This window comes from Anolis sagrei, chromosome 10 (genome assembly GCF_037176765.1).
Source record: "Anolis sagrei isolate rAnoSag1 chromosome 10, rAnoSag1.mat, whole genome shotgun sequence".
Classification (NCBI taxonomy): domain Eukaryota; kingdom Metazoa; phylum Chordata; class Lepidosauria; order Squamata; family Dactyloidae; genus Anolis; species Anolis sagrei.
Window position 1 is genome coordinate 23495008 of NC_090030.1, and position 14699 is coordinate 23509706.

The window sequence follows — 14699 nt, forward strand, 5'->3', positions numbered from 1 at the left end:
GGCCAACAATCTATCAATCATCATTAGAGCCTTTAGATCCACCCCTTTCCCCAGGTTTGGAGGGAAAAGGGGACTTTTGGTTCAGGCTCACAGTTTGGAGCCTTACAGTAGGACGTGTGGGCTTCTCTCTACTCCACCTGTAAAAAGCTTCGCTTCTTACAGCTCTGCCGGGGTCAAAGAAATAAATCTACAGCCAGCTCTGCTGAGGTTAAAGATATAGATCTGGGGTCCTCAAACTTTTTAAACCGGGGGCCAGTTCACTGTCCCTCAGACCGTTGGAGGGCCGGAAAAAATTCCTATGTACATTGCACATATCTTATTTTGCTGTGTGGAAGGGCCCTTCGAGGGGGTTCTTTCTAGCCCTCTTGAGGCAGTAATTCCAGGAGCAGAGAATGGGAAATCTTCCTATTTCTAGTCTGAACAAAATCTGGCTTCCAGTATTAAAAAAACTCTAAAATTATAACTGTAAATAAAGAACAACACTCAAACACAGGGGAACTCCAGACAAGAAACAATCAGGGCCAGCTAATCACCTCTCAACAAAGGATACTCCCTAAAAACTGTCAGGCTATGAAATGGTAATCAAGGTAGCCAATTGAAACATTCATACCTACTCCAACAGACAAGAGTTCTTTCTCCCGCCCTGGATCTTCCACAATTTCCCTAGTTAAAGGTTTTCCTCTGACATGAAGTCCAGTCGTGCCCGACTCTGGGGTGTGGTGCTCATCTGCATTTCTAAGTCGAAGAGCCGGCGTTGTCTGTAGACACCTCCAAGGTCATGTGGCCGGCATGACTGCGTGGAGCTCCAGGGCAGCCTCCCTTGGCTGGCTCACACTGCCCATCGGGCCCGATGGGCAGCGTGAGCCTGCCAAGGGAGGAGCAGCCCCGCACGGCCTACTTGCGCGTAAAGCACCTCGCGAGGTGCTTTACGTGCGAGTAGGCCATGCGGAGCAGCTGCCCTTGGCTGGCTCACGCTGCCCATCGGGCCTGACGGATAGCGTGAGCCAGCCAAGGGAGGGGCACTGTGTGTGTGTGTGTGGGGGGGTGCTCCTCCTCCACGGGCCGGATAAGAACCCTTGGTGGGCCGGAAGTGGCCCGCGGGCCGTAGTTTGGGGACCCCTGGTATAGATTTACAGCCAGCCTTTGCTGGGGAAAAGGAAAACCTCTACAACTTTGCTGGAGAGTAAAGTTACAGTTCCACAGCCTTCATGGAGATACTAAAAGGACACCAGCTTGGCAGATCTGCAGCAACCATTGCCTGGTAAGGGACCACTCGGGCTATCCATAACGCATCTTGGAGCCGGGAGTTGGGGCCTCACGCCAGCAGGGTTAAGATTGCCCAAGGAGCACAGCTGCGTTTCCATTTCTAGCCCTCATGAAGGTGGAAAGGAATACGCTGATGTTTCTGTGCCCTTTGGAACTCTCTCCTCATTCACCCCTTCCAACATTTCATCACACAACCAGGACACAACATCAGAGGATGAATTTGGAACAGGATTCAGCACTTTGCTTTTGTCTAAACCAGGAATGGGCAAACTTGTGCCCTCCGGGTGTCTTGGACTTCAACTCCCACAATTCCTAACAGCCTTGGGTCCTTTCCTTTTCCCTTCAGGCTGAACATGCCCAGCTCCTTAAGCCGCTCCTCATAGGGCTTGTTCTCCAGACCCTTGATCATTTTAGTCGCCCTCCTCTGGACACATTCCAGCTTGTCAATATCTTTCTTCAAGATATTGACAAGCTGGAATGTGTCGTTGGCGACCCCTCTGAAACTCCCTCATTACCCCCCCCCCCCCCTCGGGGTTGAGAAACACTGACCTGGGAGGTATTTATTGAAATACTATAGCAAAATGTGCTGCACAAACCAAGTTTCTGCAGTTTTAATAAACTTTTCCTATGCTTTTATGATAGAACCAATTAGGAAATGACACTTATAAGCCAGGAACAAGAATCATGTTACATAGTGTTATTTAAAGGCCATTGAGTAGCAAAATCAGATTTCATAGACGGAGAGTTTTGCAGTTTCTGATGTGCATGCTTTCTTTAGCTAACGCAACTAAACCCACTGTGCCATCGGAGCCCCTGTGCCGGCAGGACTGAAGACCAACAGGTCACAGGTTCGAATCCAGGAAGAGGCAGATGAGCTCCCTCTATCAGCTCCAGCTCCTCATGCGGGGACATGAGAGAAGCCTCCCACAAGGATGATAAAAACATCAAATCATCCAGGTGTCCCCTGGGCAACATCCTTGCAGACGGCCAATTCTCTAACACCAGAAGTGACTTGCAGTTTCTCAAGTCGCTCCTGACACGACAAAAAGAAAAAAGCTAGCGCAACTGAGAAGACGACTCAGAAAGGAAGCAAGGATACGTAGTATGGGGTCTCCTGTGGTGCCATGAACCACCCTGAAAGCACTGAAAGAAAAGGAGAGCTTGGTTTCCACCATTTGGCACTTACCATTGCGGCTGCAGCCGTTTGGTTCACCTGGTGCTGAGCTGCCTTGATTTTGGCTTGCAAGTGTGCTGGGGGATGAAAGTACTTGCATTTCTCCCGGGAGCACCGGCCTTTGATGTAATCCATGCACACCGTGACTGTGTTCTCGTTCGTGTCGATCATGGCAACTTCGATAGGGTGAGCGTAGCGGCAGTCGTTCTCGCCCCGGGTGCAGTTGCCGCGCTGGAACTCCCGGCAAACCTTGGAAGGAAGAGGCGGCATTCAAATGGGAAGGAAAGGGTCACCAAAACTTCCCACGTGGGGAATACAAAAGGAACAGAAAGGAGGGCCAGCACCCAGCCACAGATCTGGCATCCGTGTTCCGAAATGCTTGGGAGCAGAAGTCTTTGGGATTTTTTTCCAAATTTTGGGACACCCACATGTACATAGAATCATAGAATCAAAGAGTTGGAAGAGACCTCATGGGCCATCCAGTCCAACCCCCTGCCAAGAAGCAGGAATATTGCATTCAAATCACCCCTGACAGATGGCCATCCAGCCTCTGTTTAAAAGCTTCCAAAGAAGGAGCCTCCACCACACTCCGGGGCAGAGAGTTCCACTGCTGAACGGCTCTCACAGTCAGGAAGTTCTTCCTCATGTTCAGATGGAATCTCCTCTCTTGTGGTTTGAAGCCATTGTTCTGCATCCTAGTCTCCAGGGAAGCAGAAAACAAGCTTGCTCCCTCCTCTCTGTTGCTTCCTCTCACATATTTATACATGGCTATCATATCCCCTCTCAGCCTTCTCTTCTTCAGGCTAAACATGCCCAGCTCCTTTAGCCGCTCCTCATAGGGCTTGTTCTCCAGACCTTTTATCATTTTAGTTGCTCTCCTCTGGACACATTCCAGCTTGTCAATATCTCTCTTGAATTGTGGTGCCCAGAATTGGACACAATATTCCAGATGTGGTCTAACCAAAGCAGAATAGAGGGTTACATATACAGCAGTGTTTCTCAACCTTCATAATGCCATGACCCCTTATTACAGTCCCTCCTGTTGTGGTGACCCCCAACCATAAAATTATTTTTGTTGCTACTTCATAACTGTCATTTTGCTACAGTTATGAATCGTAATGTAAATATCTGATACGCAGGATGTATTTTCATTCACTGGACCAAATACCTATTAAGCTCTAATTTGAATACTGGTGGGTTAGAGGGGGATTGATTTTGTAACTTGGGAGTTGTAGTTGCTGAGCACTCTGAACTGTCATTTTGCTATTGTTATGAATCATCATGTCAATATCTGATATGGAGGATGTATTTTCATTCACTGGAGCAAATTTGGCACAAATACCCGGTATGCCCAAATTTGAATACTTGTGGGGTTGGTAGGGGGGTTGATTTTGTCATTTGGGAGTTGTAGTTACTGGGATTTACAGTTAACCTGCAAACAAAGAGCATTCCGAACCCCACCAACAATGGAATTGAACCAAACTTGGCACACAGAACTCCCATGACCAACAGAAAATACTGGAAGAGTTTGGTGACCTTGAGTTTGGGAGTTGAAGTTCGCCTACATCCAGAGAGCACTGTGGACTCAAACAATGATGGATCTGAACCAAACTTGGTACGGATATTCAATATGCTCAAATGTGAACACTGATGGGGTTTGGGGAAAATAGACTTTGACAATTGGGAGTTTTACTTGCTGGGATTTATAGTTCACCTACAATCAAGGAGCATTCTGAACCCCACCAATGATTGAATTGGGCCAAAGTCCCCATACAGAACCCCCATGACCAACGGAAAATACTGTGTTTTCTGATGGTCTTTGGCGACCCCTCTGACACACCTTCGTGACCCCCCCCCAGGGGTCCCAACCCCCAGGTTGAGAAACACTGCCGTATAGACTACTGCAACGCTCTCTACGTGGAGTTGCCTCTAAAGACTGCCCGGAAGCTGCAACTAGTCCAATGGTGCGGCAGCCAGATTACTGACAGGAATGGGGTACAGGGAGCACACTACTTCGTTGCGCCAGCTCCACTGGCTGCCAATTAGCTTCCGAGCACAATTCAAAGTGCTGGTGTTGACCTACAAAACCCTAAACCAGTGGTTCTCAACCTTCCTAATGCCGTGACCCCTTAATACAGTCCCTCATGTTGTGGTGACCCCCAACCATAACATTGTTTTCATTGCTACTTCATAACAGTCATTTTACTACTGTTATGAATCATCATGTAAATATCCGACAGGCAGGACGTATTTTCATTCACTGGACCAAAATTGGCACAAATACCCAAATGTGAATGCTACTGGGGTTGGGGGAGGATTGATTTTGTAATTTGGGAGTTGTAGTTGCTGGGATTTATAGTTCACCTACAATCAAAGTGCTTTCTCAACTCCACTAACAATGGAATTGAACCAAACTTAGCATACAGAACTCCCATGACCAATAGAAAATACTGGAAGGGTTTGCTGAGCATTGACCTTGAGTTTGGGAGTTGTAGTTCACCTACATCCAGAGAGCACTATGGACTCAAACAATGATGGACCTGGCTAAACTTGGCATGAATACCCAATATGCCCAAATGCGAACACTGATGGAGTTTGGATAAAATAGACCTTGTCATTTGGGAGTTGTAGTTGCTGGGATTTATAGTTCACCTCCAATCAAAGAGCTTTCTGAACTCCACCAATGATGGAATGGAACCAAACTTGACTTAACCAGACTTTTGGGAAGACTCGATGTTTCAGTTCTTTGTTTGAGTCAATGTGACTTTGACTCATCCGGCGTTTGGGGATCAAACTCTGCCCAGGTTCCTGGATGAGAGCCACCTAGAACAAGGAACAAGACTCGAAAAGGCCAAGCAAATACCTCCAGCTTATCCGTCCTCATGAGTTTCTGTCCGGTGGAGCCGCCCGGGACCGAAACCGCTGGGTTTCCCGGGACCAGGACAGGCGTATTTGGTAACAGCTCAGCAGGGACCAAGCCCATTCCGTGGGAGACGTGGCTCAGGTAGGGACTGAACGCCATGGTGGGGCTGGTGGCAAGCGAAGGAGTCACAGGAAACGTCGTCTGTCGGGGAAAAGAAAGGAGGAAACAGCATGACCACATTTCTGTGTATGACCCCACACAATCTCTTCGATCATCTGGAGAGGCCCTGCTCACGCTCCCACCTCCTTCGCAGGCGCGATTGGTGGGGACGAGGGAGAGGGCCTTCTCGGTGGTGGCCCCCCGACTCTGGAACTCACTTCCCAAGGACATCAGGCAGGCCCCAACATTGGCCGTCTTTAGGAGGAGCCTGAAACGTAGCTATTCCAGTGTGCCTTCCCAGAATAAGGAAAATTCCCAGCAATATGTCCTCAGAATGCACTTTGCTACTGGTCTAGGACTAACTGCGCTCCCTCATCTCTTTGAAAACCATATACCAGATATATCTTACCTTGTTCATGCCCAGCGTTCACTTTTTAAATTTTTAACTATTACATTCGGCCCGGCCATAGGTTTTTAAATCCTTGTGCGTTACTGTTTATTGGTATTGTTTATATGTGATTTATATTAATTGTATTAACTGCCTCAGGGGAGCGTGCTTGCTCCATCCATGTTCAACCTCACCCGCCTCATAGGAAACCTGCTACAAAACAGGAGCTTTTTTGTTGAGTTCCAGAGCCAGAGAAGCAGATGGCGGAAACAGAAGAACGGCCTGCCTCAGGGAAGCGTGCTTGCTCCATCCATGTTCAACATTTACACAAATGACCAGCCACTGCCAGAAGGGACAGAGAGTTTCATCTATGCTGATGATCGTGCCATCACCGCACAAGCAGGGAGCTTTGAGATGGTAGAACAGAAGCTCTCCGAAGCTCTAGGTGCTCTTACTGCCTATTACAGGGAAAACCAGCTGATCCCTGATCCATCTAAAACACAGACATGTGCCTTTCACCTTAAGAACAGACAAGCATCCCGAGCTCTGAGAATTATTACCTGGGAAGGAATCCCACTGGAGCATTGCAGCACACCCAAATACCTGGGAGTCACTCTGGACCGTGCTCTGACCTACAAGAAGCACTGCCTGAACATCAAGCAAAAAGTGGGTGCTATAAACAATATCATACAAAAGCTGACTAGCACAACCTGGGGATCACAACCAGACACAGTGAAGACATCTGCCCTTGCACTTTGCTATTCTGCTGCTGAGTATGCATGCCCAGTGTGGAACACATCTCACCACGCTAAAACAGTGGATGTGTCTCTTAATGAGACATGCCGCGGAGTGTCTGCGCCCTACACCATTGGAGAAATTACACTGCATCACCTGACATCCGCTGGGAAGTAGCAGCCAACAGTGAAAGGACCAAGGCAGAGGCATCTCCAGCTCATCCCCTGATTGGGTATCAGCCAACACGTCAACGACTTAAATCAAGAAATAGTTTTCGAAGATCTACAGAGACTCGCTGGAACACCTCAGCAAGCGAGAGTCCAAAAGTGGCAGGCTCAAACCCAGCACCTCAATCCGTGGGTGATACCAAATGAGAGACTCCCCCCTGGGCACACAGAAGACTGGGCGACTTGGAAGGCGCTGAACAGACTGCGCTCTGGCACCACGAGATGCAGAGCCAACCTTCAGCAATGGGGCCACAAAGTGGAATCCATGACATGCAAGTGTGGAGAAGAGCAAACCACTGACCACCTGCTGCAATGCAACTTGAGCCCTGCCACATGCACAATGGAGGACCTCCTTGCGGCAACACCAGAGGCACTCCAAGTGGCCAGATACTGGTCAAAGGACATCTAATCAACTACCAAGTTTGCAAAAATTGTGGGTTTTTTATCTGTTTATTTGTTTTGTTCTGTTAGAAATGTAATACAATGGTCTGGTTGCAGATGACATGATAAATGAATAAATTGTTTCTGTTTATTGCTTTTTGTTTTTATTGATATGTTATTGGGCTTGGCCTTATGTAAGCCGCTCCAAGTCCCTTGGAGAGATAGTGGCGGGGTATAAAAAAAGTATTATTATTATTATTATTATTATTATTATTATTGAGTTCAGTTAAGGTGACTGTAAGGCTTTGCAAAGGAGTTGTTCCATCCCATCAGCCTGGAGGAGAAACCCGCTGAATCTCCCATTGCTTCCTTGCTGTCCTCTCCTCCTCTCTGTATTGATTCAGGCTCGTAAGGATGCTCAAAGACCAGCCCCAATCGTTAACAGCTTTAATGACACAATTAAGGAGCCACCTTAGGCAATTAACATCGTCATCCCGCAAAACCCACTCCATTCCTACCAATTAACCAAGGAGAAATGAGGAATCTGACCATTTCTGAGCATGAGATCCATTGGGATAAACAAGAGAATGTGTTGTCGAAGCTATCATGGCCGGAATCACTGGTTTGCTGTGAGTTTTCCGGGTTGTATGGCCATGTTCCAGAAGCATTCTCTCCTGATGTTTCACCTACATCTATGGAGCCCTGGTGGCGCAGAGGGTTAAACCCTTGTGCCGGCAGGACTGAAGACCCACAGGTCACAGGTTTGAATGCGGGGAGAGCGTGGATGAGCTTCCTCTGTCAGCTCCAGTTCCATGTGGGGACATGAGAGAAGCCTCCCACAAGGATGGAAAAAGATCAAAACATCCTGGCGTCCCCTGGGCAACGTCCTTGCAGACGGCCAATTTTCTCACACCAGTAATGACTTGCAGTTTCTCAAGTCGCTCCTGACACGACCCCAAAAAAAACCCAACAAAAAACCCCTGGCGTCCCCTGGGCAACATCTTTGCAGATGGCCAATTCTCTTACACCAGAAACGACTTGCAATTTCTCAAGTCGCTCCTGACATGACCAAAAAAAAAAAAACCCTACATCTATGGCAGGCATCTTCAGAGGTTGTGAGGTCTCTTGGAAGCTAGGAAAATGGGGATTATATATATATATATATCTGTGGAATGTCCAGGGTGGGAGAAAGAGTTCTTGTCTGTTGTAGGTAAGTGTGAATGTTGCAGTTGGCCAGCTTGATTAGCATTGAATAGCCTTGCAGCTTCAAAGCCTGGCTGCTTTCTCCCTGGGGGAATCCTTTGTTGGGAAGTGTTAGCTGGCCCTGGAGCCCCCCGGTGGCGCAGTAGGTTAAAGCCCTGTGCTGGCAGGACTGAAGACCAACAGGTCGCAGGTTCGAATCTGGGGAGAGGTGGATGAGCTCCCTCTTTCAGCTCCAGCTCCTCATGCGGGGACATGAGAGAAGCCTCCCACAAGGATGATAAAAAATCAAAAATCATCCGGGCGTCCCCTGGGCAACGTCCTTGCAGACGGCCAATTCTCTCACAACAGGACGCTCCTGACACGACAAAAGAAAAAAAGAAAAAAGCTGGCCCTGATTGTTTCCCCTGTCTAGAATTCCCCTGTTTTCTGAATATTGTTCTTTATTGGTTCATCAAGAGATTTAAAGATGGGCTTAAAGCCAAACTTAAAAACTGTGGCATAGACACCAAGAATTGGGAAGTCCTTGCCCTTGAGCACTCCAACTGGAGGTCAGCTGAGACCAGCAGTGCTGCAGAATTCAAAGAGTCATGGATGGAGGGCAAAAAGGAGAAATGTGCCAAGAGGAAGGGGCATCAAGTCAAACCTGACTGGGATCACCATCCACCTGGAAACAGATGTCCGCACTGCGAGAGAAAATGCGGATCAAGAGCAGGGCACCACAGCCACCTCCAGACCCACCACCAAGATGCTAAACTTGGAGGGCCATCATCCTCGGGCTACGAGGGATCACCTAAGTCATCAAGTGCTCTGCTATGGCTGACTTCTCTGGCTGAAATTAGTCTGCAGTGTCTTTCATGTTTCTTGATGATCAACTGCAACATTCACACTTGCCTTTCAGTCCTCTCAACAACCCTAAGGTAGGCTGCATCTACATGGGCATGGGCTTAAGTGGCTGAGGGGTACAAGGAAGGGGCTTGAGGTTGTTTGGAATTGTGGGAGTTGAAGTCCAAAACACCAGAAAGGCCAAAGTTTGCCCACGCCTGATCTACACTGAAGATGCAGGTTCGCAGCTTGGGAGTGATCCTGGACTCATCGCTGAACCTGGAACCCCAGGTCTCGGCGGTGGCCGGGAGAGCTTTTGCACAATTAAAACTTGTGCACCAGTTGCACCCGTACCTTGGGAAGTCGGATCTGGCTACGGTGGTCCACGCTCTTGTTACATCCCGAATAGATTACTGCAACGCACTCTACGTAGCGTTGCCCTTGAAGACTGCTCGGAAACTTCAACTGGTCCAGCGAGCGGCAGCCAGATTACTCACTGGAGCGTCATACAGGGAGCACACCACCCCCCTGTTGTGTCAGCTCCACTGGCTGGCGGTTCAGTTCCGAGCACAATTCAAGGTGCTGGTTTTGACCTACAAAACCCTATACGGTTCCAGTCTAGCGTATCTGTCCGAACGCATCTCCCTCTACGTCCCGCCTCGGAGTTTAAGATCTTCTGGGGAGGCCCTGCTCTCGGCCCCGCCACTATCACAAGCGAGATTGGCGGGGATGAGGAGCAGGGCCTTCTCAGTGTTGGCCCCTCACCTGTGGAACTCACTCCCGGGGGAAAGTAGGTCATCAACATCCCTCCTCTCCTTCAGGAGGAAAGTAAAAATGTGGTTGTGGGACCAGGCCTTCGGTCCCACAACTAGATAAGGACAATCAGACGACTAGGACCGACAGGACTGACAATGTGGAATTGGAAATTGGACTATGAGATGGCAAACGGTGAGCGTTAATTAGGTGAAATCGGGTTTTATTGGTTTTATAGTTGTAATGCAGAAACTGATTGCTAATTAACTGCTGCTATATTGTTTTTATTCTATTGTTATGTTGATGCCGGCATCGAATTGTGCCTTTGTAAGCCTCCCTGAGTCCCCTCCGGGGTGAGAAAGGCGGGATAGAAGTTTTTTTTTGTCGTGTCAGGAACGACCTGAGAAACTGCAAGTCGCTCCTGTTGTGAGAGAATTGGCCGTCTGCAAGGACGTTGCCCAGGGGACGCCCGGATGATTTGATGTTTTTATCATCCTTGTGGGAGGCTTCTTTCATGTCCCCGCATGAGGAGCTGGAACTGATAGAGGGAGCTCATCCGCCTCTCCCCGGATTTGAACCTGCGACCTGTCGGTCTTCAGTCCTGCCGGCACAGAGCTTTAACCCACTGTGCCACGGGGGGGGGGGGGGGTAGAAGTAACCGAAATAAATATAAATAAATAAAAATTAATGCAGTTTGAGATCACGCTGACCGTCATAACTCAATCCTATAGAATCTCAGGAGCTGTAGCTTGACAAAAGCCTTCTCGCCCAAAGTTACAACTCCCAGGATTTCACAGAATTGAGACATAACAGTTAAAATGGTGACAAACTGCATTCATTCTACAGTGCAGACGCAGCCATAAACAGATCTGAAAAGGGTTCCTTTGAAGTGACACGGTTTCATTGCCCTCGTAACATCGGAGCCAACGGTTGCCGCTGAAAATGGATCTTAAAAACTGGGAATGTTCCAGTTCTTCGTTCCGTCCGATGCAAATACAGCCATGACTCAGATAAATCCGAGCATCTCTCCGTAGTGTCCTTTTGTCGAACAAGCCTCCTGTCCTACTTCTGCCAGCGGTTCAATTGTTGGGTCTATTTTAAGGCCTTGGTAACCCGGTCACGGGCGAACGCGCCGGACGAAAGCGGGCTCCACTCTGCCGGAGGCCTCAGACATCTCCGAAATGAAACTGGGCTGAAACGACATTCCTCCCAAACCCATCCATTTATGATTTCATAGCCTGTTTTTCTCCCAGTATGAGATGCAAAGCCACTGATGATATACACAGCTTAGAACAAAAAAACAGCTTGGGGGTGCATCTACACTGCATTCATTCAAGCCCTCTTTCACCATTCAATGCTATGGACTCCTGGCATTGTAGTTGGCCCTCTTGGTGCAAAGAAAGCCCAAGAGCTTGCAGGACTACAACTCCAACGTTTACACAGTAAGAGGAACCCTTGTGGAGACTTACAATGGGTTGCAACTGGGCTCCAGGGAGCATGAACTGCATCTGCTGGGCAAACATGGCTGCGGCGGTCTTCTGCTGGATCAGGTTGTTGCGTCCGTTGATTTCGAGTTGCGTTTTTAAGTGCGGTGGAGGGTGAAGGTACTTGCAGTTTTCGCGGGTGCAGCGTCCCTGGAAAGACAAAAAGAACCATATATATCGGAATCACAGACGCCTTAAAAGGCGTTAGTTCCAAACAGAGTTTATTGATGCAAAAGAAAAGGACACAGAGACACTTAAACTCAATGCCTCTGGTCAAAACTCAAATGTAAAACCAGTCCTGGTTCAAAATGTAAACAGAGGTATAATCCGGATTATCCAGATAAAAGGACCGAATCAAACACAGTACTCTAAAGTCACACAAAGAAGGCACAGCATGCAAACAGTAAACAAAAGCAGAACAGCCGCAGGGAGAGAAGAGTAGTTAAGCAAAGTCCAGGGTCGTAGCAAGAGAAATCCAAAATAGTGAATTTCCACAGTTCACAGAAGCAGCGTCGTAGTCAAGCCGGTCCAAGGTCCAGGAAGGGGAACATCCACACTCACGAGAATCCAATCCGAGTCGAAAGCACACACAAATAGCAACAGCAACCTGCAGATCCCAAACGCAATGCCAAACACGAAACAGGCAGCGACAAGTCCAGAGAGTACCCAGTGCACGAATGTTTACCAACACCTTGCCTTCTGCAAAGATCCCCCATTTCTGAACCCATTTTTATCTACACATCCTCATCAGAAGATGAACTGACCAGATCCCAAACCCAATGCCAAATACAAAACAGGCAGCGACAAGTCCAGACAGTACCCAATGCACAAACGTTTACCAACACCTTGCCTTCTGCAAAGATCCATTTCTGAACCCATTTTTATCTACACATCCTCATCAGAAGATGAACTGACCAGATCCCAAACCCAATGCCAAACACGAAACAGGCAGTGACAAGTCCAGACAGTACCCAATGCACGAACGTTTACCAACACCTTGCCTTCTGCAAAGACCCCCCCATTTCTGAACCCATTTTATCTACACATCCTCATCAGAAGATGAACTGACCACCGCCCCATGATTATCCTTTGCAGCTGCTCCCAACTCTTCGCATGAAGTCCTATGCCCATCCCTCCATCTTTTCCATCTCCTGTCAAGACCTAGATTCCTCTAAAGACTCAGTTGTATTCCCCGATTGGCAGTCTTCACTCCCAGAGAATCCCATGAATGTATCACTAGATGTTGACTCCGCACAAATAGCTTGCACTTCCTTTACCTTAGTCCAATCCACGGTGTCATCCCCGTTTTCCCCACTCTGTGACGCATCATCCCCAGAGAATCCCTCAAATGAATCCTCATCTGTAGGTGCCGTAAGTATATCCCAGATCCTCTTCCTTTGTCGCTCCTCCTCTGATTCTTGCTCCCGAGTAACCCTCTTTCTTCCCCTATTCCCATCCATTGTGTCTCCCTCCTCTCCTTCTTCACTCATTGACCCTTCATCCCGCTCAAATGAGTCCTCATCTGTAGGTGCCATAAGTATGTCCTGGATCCTTTTCCTTTGTCACTCCTGATCCGATTCTTGCTCCCGAGTAACCCACTTTCTTCCCCTATTCCCATCCATTGTGTCTCCCTCCTCTCCTTCTTCACTCATTGACCCTTCATCCCCAGAGAACCGCTCAAATGAGTCCTCATCTGTAGGTGCCATAAGTATATCCCGGATCCTTTTCCTCTGTTGTTCCTCATCAGACTCCTGCTCACGAGTAACCCTTTTTCCCCTTCTGGCACCCAAACTACTGCTTGCAACATTACTCACAGGCTCTACTACAACAATACACACACACACACATTTGTCACATCTATATACAAGAACTGTCTCCAAAGCACTGAACCTTAGTCATTGTCATACACCAGAGCAGGAAGACCTCTGACCTTAAACACATCAGCTTAGTAAAATCAGCAAGCGGTTTATTGCAGAATATATGTAGGCAAAGCAGTAAAAAAATAACAAAACAGTAATGGTTCAAAATCAATAGGAGCATAGTGTCTAGATCAGTGTTTCTCAACCTGGGGGTCGGGACCCCTAGGGGGGTCGCGAGCAGGTGTCAGAGGGGTCGCCAAAGACCATCAAAAACACTGTATTTTCTGTTGGTCATGAGGGTTCTTTTTGGGAAGTTTGGCCCAATTATATCATGGGATTCAGAATGCTCTTCGATTGTAGGTGAACTATAAATCCCAGTAACTACAACTCTCAAATGTCAAGATCTATTTTCCCCCAAACTCCACCAGTGTTCACATTTGGGCATATTGAGTATTCGTGTAGAGTTTGGTCCAGATCCATCATACTTTGAATCCCCAGTGCTCTCTGGATGTAGGTGAACTACAACTCCAAAATTCAAGGTCAATGCCCACCAAACCCTTCCAGTATTTTCTGTTGGTCATGGGAGTTCTGTGTGCCAAGTTTGGTTCGATTCCATAGTTAGTGGAGTTCAGAATACTCTTTATTGTAGGTGAACTATAAATCCCAGCAACTACAACTTCCCAATGACAAAATCAATCCCCCATCCAACTCCACCAGTATTCAAATTTGGGCGTATTGTGTATTTGTGCCCGAGTAGGTTGACATATTCTCTGTAACTTTTTCCTGCATATCAGGTATTTACATTACAATTCATAATAGGAGCAAGATTACAGTTGTGAAGTAGCAACAAAAATAATGTTATGGTTGGGGGTCACCACAACATGAGGAATTGTATTAAGGGGTCGCGGCATTAGGAAGGTTGAGAACCACTGGTCTAGATCTTGGGAAGTAATGCTACCCCTCTATTCTGCCTTGGTTAGACCACACCTGGAATATTGTGTCCAATTCTGGGCACCACTATTGAAGAAAGATATTGACAAACTAGAATATGTCCAGAGGAGGGTGGCTAAAATGATAAAGGGTCTGGAGAACAAGCCCTATGAGGAGCGGCTTAAAGAGCCGGGCATGTTTAGCCTGAAGAAGAGAAGGCTGAGAGGAGATATGATAGCCATGTGAGAGGAAGTCACAAGGATGACGGAGCAAGCTTGTTTTCTGCTTCCTTGGAGACTAGGACGCAGAACAACGGTTTCAAACTACAAGAAAGGAGATTCCATCTGAACATGAGGAAGAACTTCCTGACTGTGAGAGCCGTTCAGCAGTGGAACTCTCTGCCCCGGAGTGTGATAGAGGCTCCTTCTTTGGAAGCTTTTAAACAGAGGCTGGAT

The 14699-nt window shown here is 47.8% G+C and overlaps 1 protein-coding gene and 1 long non-coding RNA gene across 7 annotated transcripts in view; both read right to left on the reverse strand.

The window, feature by feature from the left end:
- LOC137097634 (uncharacterized) overlaps nucleotides 1-14699 on the reverse strand; it is a 457703-nt gene that overhangs the window by 81124 nt on the left and 361880 nt on the right. The window lies entirely within an intron of this gene.
- MBNL3 (muscleblind like splicing regulator 3) overlaps nucleotides 1-14699 on the reverse strand; it is a 156095-nt gene that overhangs the window by 39019 nt on the left and 102377 nt on the right. For all 6 annotated transcript variants that reach the window (XR_010910317.1, XM_060756082.2, XM_060756087.2 and 3 more), the window contains exons 3-5: nucleotides 11441-11605; nucleotides 5304-5504; nucleotides 2453-2689 (exon numbers count right to left, since the gene is read on the reverse strand). Coding sequence is in view for 5 of the 6 variants with exons in the window: in XM_060756082.2 (XP_060612065.1) it covers nucleotides 2453-2689; nucleotides 5304-5504; nucleotides 11441-11605 (603 nt within the window). In the remaining variant the exon portion in view is untranslated. The remainder of the gene's footprint in view (nucleotides 1-2452; nucleotides 2690-5303; nucleotides 5505-11440; nucleotides 11606-14699) is intronic.